Source organism: Volvox carteri (genome assembly GCF_000143455.1).
Source record: "Volvox carteri f. nagariensis unplaced genomic scaffold VOLCAscaffold_41, whole genome shotgun sequence".
NCBI classification, from domain to species: Eukaryota; Viridiplantae; Chlorophyta; class Chlorophyceae; order Chlamydomonadales; family Volvocaceae; genus Volvox; species Volvox carteri.
The window spans coordinates 712,087-719,838 of record NW_003307584.1 but is presented as its reverse complement, the minus strand read 5'-3'; the positions used below and the strand labels follow the sequence as shown (position 1 = coordinate 719,838).

The following is a 7,752-nucleotide window of genomic DNA, read 5'->3' as shown; positions in this document are numbered from 1 at the left end:
CCACATGCTAGGAATCCTCAGCTGGGTGCCACACACCCTGCTGCTGCCGACGGCGTGGTTGTCAAGCTACTGCGCCTCACCTATGCCATCCTTGCAGCTATTTGCGGCTGTCTGCGCCCCAAATTTCGAATTGTAGCTGTGCAAGACGTGCCGGGGTGGAACCACAGGGCCCAGGTTATTGCTAGCAGACTGCAGCTGCAGTCAACCTAGTCATTAAAAATGCGTTGCTGCTGCTCATTACTATAGCGGTAGCAGGTGGGAAGCTGAAGCAGCAACGCATTTTGGATGACCAGGTTGGCATCCTGCATCCACGCAGGGTCCAGCTGCAGTCTGTGAGCAATAACCTGAGCCCTGTGGTTCCACCCCGGAACATCTTGTGCAGCTACAATTCGGAACTTGGGACGCAGACAGCCGCAAATAGCTGCAAGGATGGCATAGGTGAGGCGTAGTAGCTTGACAACCACGCCGTCGGCAGCAGTAGGGTGTGTTGTGTGCGGAATTTTTGTGTGCGCACTGGCAGCAGTGCCATTACCACTACACATGGTGGTGGTGGTGAGGAGGAGAAGGAGGAGGGTCATGATTGGCCTCAACAACGAGCATGATGATGTCTACCTTTGCTTGTTTATTCTATTCCCTGCTGTGCTGCTGGCCATGGTGGTCATCACCATTGTCATGAGCAGCACCACCACCGCGACCAACACGACCATGACCACCACGCGCAGCTGCTGTGGTGCTGTGGCATTGGAGCACCTGGAAAAGAAAGGTTCATGTGTTGGATTGGAACACGTGATGGAATGGCTGTACCTCCTGCATCATGTCGCCATGATGTTTGCTGTGTAATACTTCATGGCAGGGATAGGATGTGCGCTCCCAACCTTTTTTGGGCGGGGCCCCAGCGTGAAGCGCCCAGGAGGGCCCCACCCATGTCCGTGTGAATGTGTGACGGACCGAACATAAATATCTCGCCCGGTAGAAACGCGTTATTGGTGACATTCTCTATTGCAAGGTATCTCACCTGCAGCCAACAAAAATTATATGAGCACAGACAAGTTTGGCTGCCTCCATTAATGGTCTACGTAGCCCATGGGCCACCAACCCTAATTTTTAACACATGATACATTTTGCGATGTCGGGCTTCGAGGCTCACAGCAGTGGGATTTTTTTGGGTTCCAGGGGTACGGAAACAAGGGATTCCAGTGTTCTTTTTGTCCGCATGTGCAGTGCAGATTTTACCCAGAACATAGGTGAACAGCCAACAGAAGTCAATACTACTCCAATGCAGCAGCAGAACGGCGACAGCGAGGAAACATCATACCAGTACCGGAACATCACGCGTCGGTGGGCCTTACAATGGTGATAAGGAGCCAGCGTGACCACCAAAGTAAATTTTGATAGATGTTTACTGTGCAGCATACAAATCTGTTGAAGGCGAGGTGGCCGGCAAGGCTGTAGCCGGAAGAAGACGGAGATCGCGCAAAATTTGGGAAGACAAATTGGGGAGTGAGACGAGAGCCTTTGCCACATGGTAAAGAGCTACATCGGAGGTAGCCATTACAAGGAAGGGAGGTTTCGAGGTTTTGCGATGTGTAACTATCCGTACAATCGGACGCTGAGTGAGGACGCGTTGCCTGAAGCAGGGCATACTACTATTAGTTGAACTCATGAGCTCCCTTTTATTCTAAGCATGTGAGAGCGTTGGATCGCACTCTCACCTTGCAGTTCGAATGCAAAATTTTAGTGAGCACGCTTGAAGGTATTTCTTTAATCAAATATTTGCTACATACCAGAGATGTAGAGTATTTTTACGCGCGACCATTTCCAGACATTCGTTGTTGGTAGTCCTGCATATCGGTTTGAAAAAAGAGTTCCGGCCCGGCCTTGGCGGCTAAGCCTGTATGAGTAAAAGGATAGCGTCAGACTTTTGGATGACAGCAGAGAAGTGCGGTCTCGTGGCGATTTGGCTTCAGGTCGTTCTCTATCTGCTGCCAATTTATGCGATAGTAGCTGCGCAACCGTTGGATCCGATATCTGCCGGGCCACCAGCAACGAGCTACTCCTCGTTTAACTCTGCGGACTACGGCGCGGAATACCAGCTGGACTATGGGCAATCTGACACCGGTGCTGGGACCAATGGCACAAAAGCGCTCGCAAACTTTACTCGGGCCCTCCTACAGCAGCGCCTGGGCGTCTATGGGCAGGGTATCCAAATCCCTTATAGCCGCTTTATCTCTCACCCATGCCAGGTGAGCAAATCCAGCCAAGTTGACCCAACAATCACGGCCCTTCCTTTTTGTTTTCCCCCTACGAACGGCTTTACCACCACGCCCCCCACCTTTTACCTGAACCTCCTTGCTCCCCTGGTTCTATTCCATACCTCAACTGTTTCCCTTCCCTTTTCGACGGACACAGTCTCAAGCCAAATCGTCCCCCTCACCTAAGTAAGGGAGAGTGTCTATCTGTGGTATCTCTGCTTCAATTGTCAGCGGTCCGTCCTCCTACCCCCCTTACCTAACACCCCCTGGTACTCAAGGCTGGGGAAGAATAGCACTAAAGGGGAACCAAAGACGTCCCCTAAAGGGTAAGAACTCCCCTACCCACATGCTCCGAAACCTTGCCCACTTTTACCATGAGAGCTACTTCATCCCGCACGAGTAACGACACCTTGCAGCTCCTCACTATTCTATAAGGAGCGCAACGACATACATACAAACAGACACACACATATATACACGCGCGCTCCCCTGCAGGTAGTCTATTTAGGCAACCCCGACTGGGCCTCCCTGAAGGTCCAGGTCACCTTCTTCAACACCCTTGCCAGCACCTGCACCGCCGCCGCCACCGATACCACCAGCGGCAGTAGCGGCGGTGCTGCCCGGGGGCCGCAGGCCGTACTAGCCTACCTAGACGGCTACAACCAGCCAAAGGCCATCAGCGGCGTAACGCTCGCATCCGGAAAAGCGATCTGGGTCGCGGCAGTAGCCCGCCGATCGAATTTGGTCAACAGTGCAACATCATTATCATCGTCATCGCCGACGCCGACGAAGACACCAACTCCAGGGCCGGCGGTGGCGGAAAGCTCCAGCCAGGATTCGAACCAGGGTTCTGGCCAGGGTGTGCTCGGGAGGCTGCGGCGGAGCCTTCTGGATTTTAATATTGCCGGTATCAGCAACCTTCACGCCCAGACAAGCAGGTGCTCTGGTCGGGTACTGGGGGAGGGTCGGTGTATGGTGGCGGGGAGGGCGAGAGGAAATGGACTGGTGTGTGGGGGGTTATGTATGTCTGTATGTATAGATGAATGGATGCGGGGAGACATGCCTGTTGTCCTAGGCCAGCCCCAGGACTGGACTTCCCTGGAGTGATTACAATTTGGGCCTTGTCAGGGGTCTATCCGTACTTCCGGCCGCCGATAATGACCACCTCCCCCCCGTCCATGCACACACATACGTACTTCCCCCACCCCCCACCCCGTGCGGTCCCTTCTGTGCTGCTGCTGCTGCTGCTGCTGCTGCTGCTGCCTACCATTCTTGCTGGTGTTGCACTTCTCCGTGCCCGTCGCTGCCCATTAATCTGCACGTTAATAAGCAGTGATTATGGTGCCATGGATGCTGTTTTCGATTTTACTGTGGCCGTGACGTCGCAGAGCGACCTTCAAGAGCGCGTACGACGACCTCCGTGGCGGCGCGACGGCGGCCAAGTCGCTCCTGGGGGGTCTTCACGGCTCTTTGGAGCCGGGACCCTACGGGCCCCTGTCGCTGCCCGTGCTGGTGAGCCCTCGGTACGGCGTGTCGGTGGCGACGGGCAGCGGCTACGGGCAGGGCGCGCTGGTCGACCTGGACGACAATGTGTACGACGAAGATCACGGTGTGTGTACGGCAGTAACATCGTGCATGAAGAAATGGAGGGAGGAGCTGGAATGGTTGGACATCGCAGCGATCCTACACAATACATGCATGCAACCGTACGCCACTTACCTCTTTTTTAATGTTGTTTCCCCGCGACCCTTCGAGACGTGGTGGCACCTGGGGGGGGTGAAGCGCTGCGTGCGCGTGTGTATATGTGTGTGTGTGTGTGTCTATCGTTGCTTTGTGGGGCCTTCGTGCAGCGGATGTCGCATTGGAATATTTTATGCATATATAAGATATGATGATGCTCTTCCTTCTCCCCCACCCATTTCCTAATCAGGCACCCCGACCGACCCGCTGTCGTCCGCCTCTGAGCTCCTGACCGACCTGACATCCACTTACTGGGCGCCCGAGGGGGAATGTCTGGCGGCCCTCAGAGGCAGTAGCAGCAGCAGTAGCAGTAGTATTGGCAGCAGCAGCAGCGGCAGTAGCACCGCGACGAAGCTGCGCGTCAACGTGCAGGGCGTCAGCTCTCAAGACTCGTGCTTTGCGACCCAGTTGGTGGTGTACCTCTACAACCCCTGCGTCAACGCCAGCAACGCACCTGGCGTTGCTGCTACAGCCGCTGCCGAACCGCCACCATCGGCGCCGCCACCACCGGAGGCCAAAGGCGTTCCCGGCAGTAGCAGCAGTAGCAGTAGCAATACCAGCAGTAGCAGTAGCAGCAGCTCAAGGCAGCAGAGGATCGTGGAAATGGTGGAGGGGGCGCTTGAGGAGCAGGCTGCTGATTACAGGATGAATGGAACCCTGGGCTACGTTAACGTTGTGGTGACGTACACTCCGTACGACAAGTGTGTCCGGCAGGGCGTAGATCGTCTGTTTGATGTGTCGATGCAGGTAGGAAAAAAGGGGGAAAGGAGACGATCCTATTCCGTCCAGGAAGGCGGGGTGAGGAAGGTATATAGGATGAGGGAGGTGTATGATCGAGCGAGGGAGGTGGGGGAAAGACGAACCACACACGATTGAAGCTGCTGGGGAGAGGGAGGCGGTCGCTGATACCTGGATGGGGAAGAGCCAGCGGGGGTGCGCGCGGTGACAGTCAATGTTAAGGAGAAGCTAGGTACTAGGGGAGAGGGAAGCTGGAAAGGAGTACGCGAATGGCGCGATGAGACCCAGCCAGGAAAGGAAAAGAGAAACGCGAGGAAAGATGAAGAAGAGAAAAGGAAGGGAAGGAAAATGTGGTTTTACAACGCAGTTGCCATAGAGCTGTGTGTTGTCTGCTACCTGCCTACCGCTATATCTCTCTCTCCCTGCTAAACACCGACGTTATTGAATTGCTAAGGTTTTTGGGTTGTTGGTTGTTTGACAGGTCTGGATCTTTTTTGGTTAGTGTGTTTTGAATTCGAAATTTGAATTTGGGATTTTATGCCTTCCCTTTTCCAGCTCATTTTTTCCAGCAACCCACCGTTGCGAACCTCCTCCCAACTAACCCCCCTCCCGGGCCCCCCCCCAACCCCCTTCCGAACCCACAGTTGATGATCTTCTCTGCACTGCTCTTCGGTTGGCTGGTGCTGCTGCTGCTACTGCCCTCTCTGTACCGCCTCTTCCTAGAGTTCCCACTTCGGTTGCTGGTACACGGAGTACGGTACGTACTGCAGGGCTTGCACGAGCAACCTGTTCAAAGACACTGTGTTTGAGTATGTGTGTGTGCGTGTGTGTGTCTGTGCGTGTGTTTAATGCGTGTATGTGTGTGTCTTCATGAATTCCATGGTGCCGATGAAGCGTCGGCGAGGAGAGGCAATAGAAGCAAGGTGGGCAGGGCTTGTAGCCCTCTGGAGCATCATATGACCCAACCACCTGCCGTTTTTGCCTCTTATGTATCACCACCCACCCACCCACCCACCCAACCACCCACCCAACCCCCACGCAACGAGGGACAGTCGCGTCGCAGCTGGCTTAGACTCCGGCATATGGCGCTTTCCACATCAACAGTTTCAATTGCCTTTCCGCTCCCATTCCGTTCCCATTCCGTTTGTCCTTTGCACGTAAATTCCACCCGCATGCCCTCCTCCGCACCTTCCCCCCTGTTTTCCCCTTTCCCCCCCCCCCCCGCGTTTCCTCCTTCCCCCCCGGCACACACACAAACACACACATCCACACGCGCGGCCAGTAAGCTGCAGGGCAAGGACGATGCCCTCAAGCCCATGCGTCCTGGTCTGCACTCCCACCAGCGCCGCAGCTGCCCCGTGCCCCGTGCCCTGGCTGTCCTGACGGAGCCCCTGATGTGGGCCAGGAAGCACCTGCTGTACGCGGTCATCACAGTACACTACTCGGACGGCCAGTCCAGGTGGCTCCAGGTGAGGCCAGGGCAGCGGGGGGTGGGGGGGAGGGGAGGGGGAGGTGTATAGCGTAGAGCAGGTAACAGGGGTAACACACTGCCGACGCATGCGGCCGGTGGTCCCCTGGGAACATGACAAGGCAGGTTAGGGCAAGGGTAAGGCAAGGCAGGGTAGGGCAAGGCAGGTTGGGTACCTGGAATAATGCTCCTGGAGAAGAAAGGAGAAAGGAGAGTCCCTAAGGATGAGGGCCCGGGAGGCGGGAGGGATGTTCAGGGAGGCCATTCCTTTTGTTCTGAGCGTTGCGGGTGCGCTGCAGAGGAGGTGACGGGGTTGTGTGGGGTCGGAGTGGGGACCTGCGGAGTGTCGGGGAGGGGAGTGTTAGTGCGGGCAGGGGAGGGGAGGGATTATCTTGGGGGGCCGGTTTTTTCCACGTCAATGAAAACCGGACTGGGGAAAGACGGCGCTGCTGACGTCCGCAACGCTGTTGGTGTCTGGCGTGGCCGTCCGGGTGGAAGGCATGGGGTAGCTGCATGTAGGGGCGGGATCGGGTGTTTGGTCTCGGAGGGCCGGGCGGGAAAAGGGTTCCCCCCGGGGGGAAAGGGTGGGGATAAAAGCGCCTGACTGCCTGACTGCTCTGCAAATAATAAGGTGCAACTCAGCTCAACTCAGTCCAATTTACCCGTTTCATCGCCATGGACACCCACCCACCCCCCCACACACACACACACGCGTGCACGCCACCCGTCATCCGCTTGCAGGTCGCCGTCATAAGCACCGTGGCCCTGTCCATCGCCCAGGCCGTGTATTCCCCGAGCATATCACCCCCCCTTGAGCATTTCGTACCGCCACTGGCGCTGCAGATCACACGATCTGGTACGGCAATGGCGGCTCTGCAGTACTTCTTTGATGTGAGTACCGAGCAGGGGGATTCGGGGACCTTTTGGTGTGGGGATTGGGGGCAGAGGGTGGAAGCACGTAACTGTGCAACCCTGCCCCCCCCCCCAAAACACACACAACAGCTATAAGAACAACATGCAAACAATTTCGACGGGGCCAAGTATACGTCATGTAGCCGCCTCTGTGCGTTAACAGCCATGTAATAATAGGTGCTCGACGGGCGGGTGATGTCGAGCGTGGTATTGTACGGCTGTTCTTTTGTGCTTCTTCGTCCGTACAAAACACGCAGCGAGTGCGCGTGTCGCGTCGTGTCGTGTCGTGTCGTGTATTCACACATGGGCCCTATGTATCTTTTTAAACTGCTAACCAACCCCCCCAACCCCCCCAACCCCCCATGGCCCCCCAGGCTCCCACCCGACCCCCCCACACCGACACCCTTCATCGCTTAGGGCTCACTGGGGCCAGTTTCTCGGAGACTCTGGACGCCTTCCGGCGGCTCAGCTCATTCCCGACGTTTTCCTCGCACCACGTGATTACCCACCCCCACCCCCACCCTCCCCGCACATACACCCTGTTATGTTTTCCTTTCTCTCTATGCTCCCCCCCTTCCCTGCTTCCTGTACGCCTGCCGCATCACGGTTTCCTTGGCAGCAGCTTCACTCGCTCGTGGTTCC

The 7,752-nt window shown here is 56.3% G+C and overlaps 1 protein-coding gene across 1 annotated transcript; it reads right to left on the bottom strand.

Annotated features, from left to right (window-relative positions):
* Positions 1–206: 206 nt before the first annotated feature.
* VOLCADRAFT_106315 (uncharacterized protein) lies at positions 207–1,121 on the bottom strand (the record flags this gene model as incomplete). Its single annotated transcript, XM_002954185.1, has 3 exons — positions 876–1,121; positions 613–750; positions 207–534 (listed from the first exon to the last, which is right to left on the bottom strand). The coding sequence occupies exons 1-3, from the start codon at positions 953–955 to the stop codon at positions 207–209; spliced, it is 546 nt and encodes a 181-aa protein (XP_002954231.1). The 5' UTR covers positions 956–1,121.
* Positions 1,122–7,752: the final 6,631 nt, after the last annotated feature.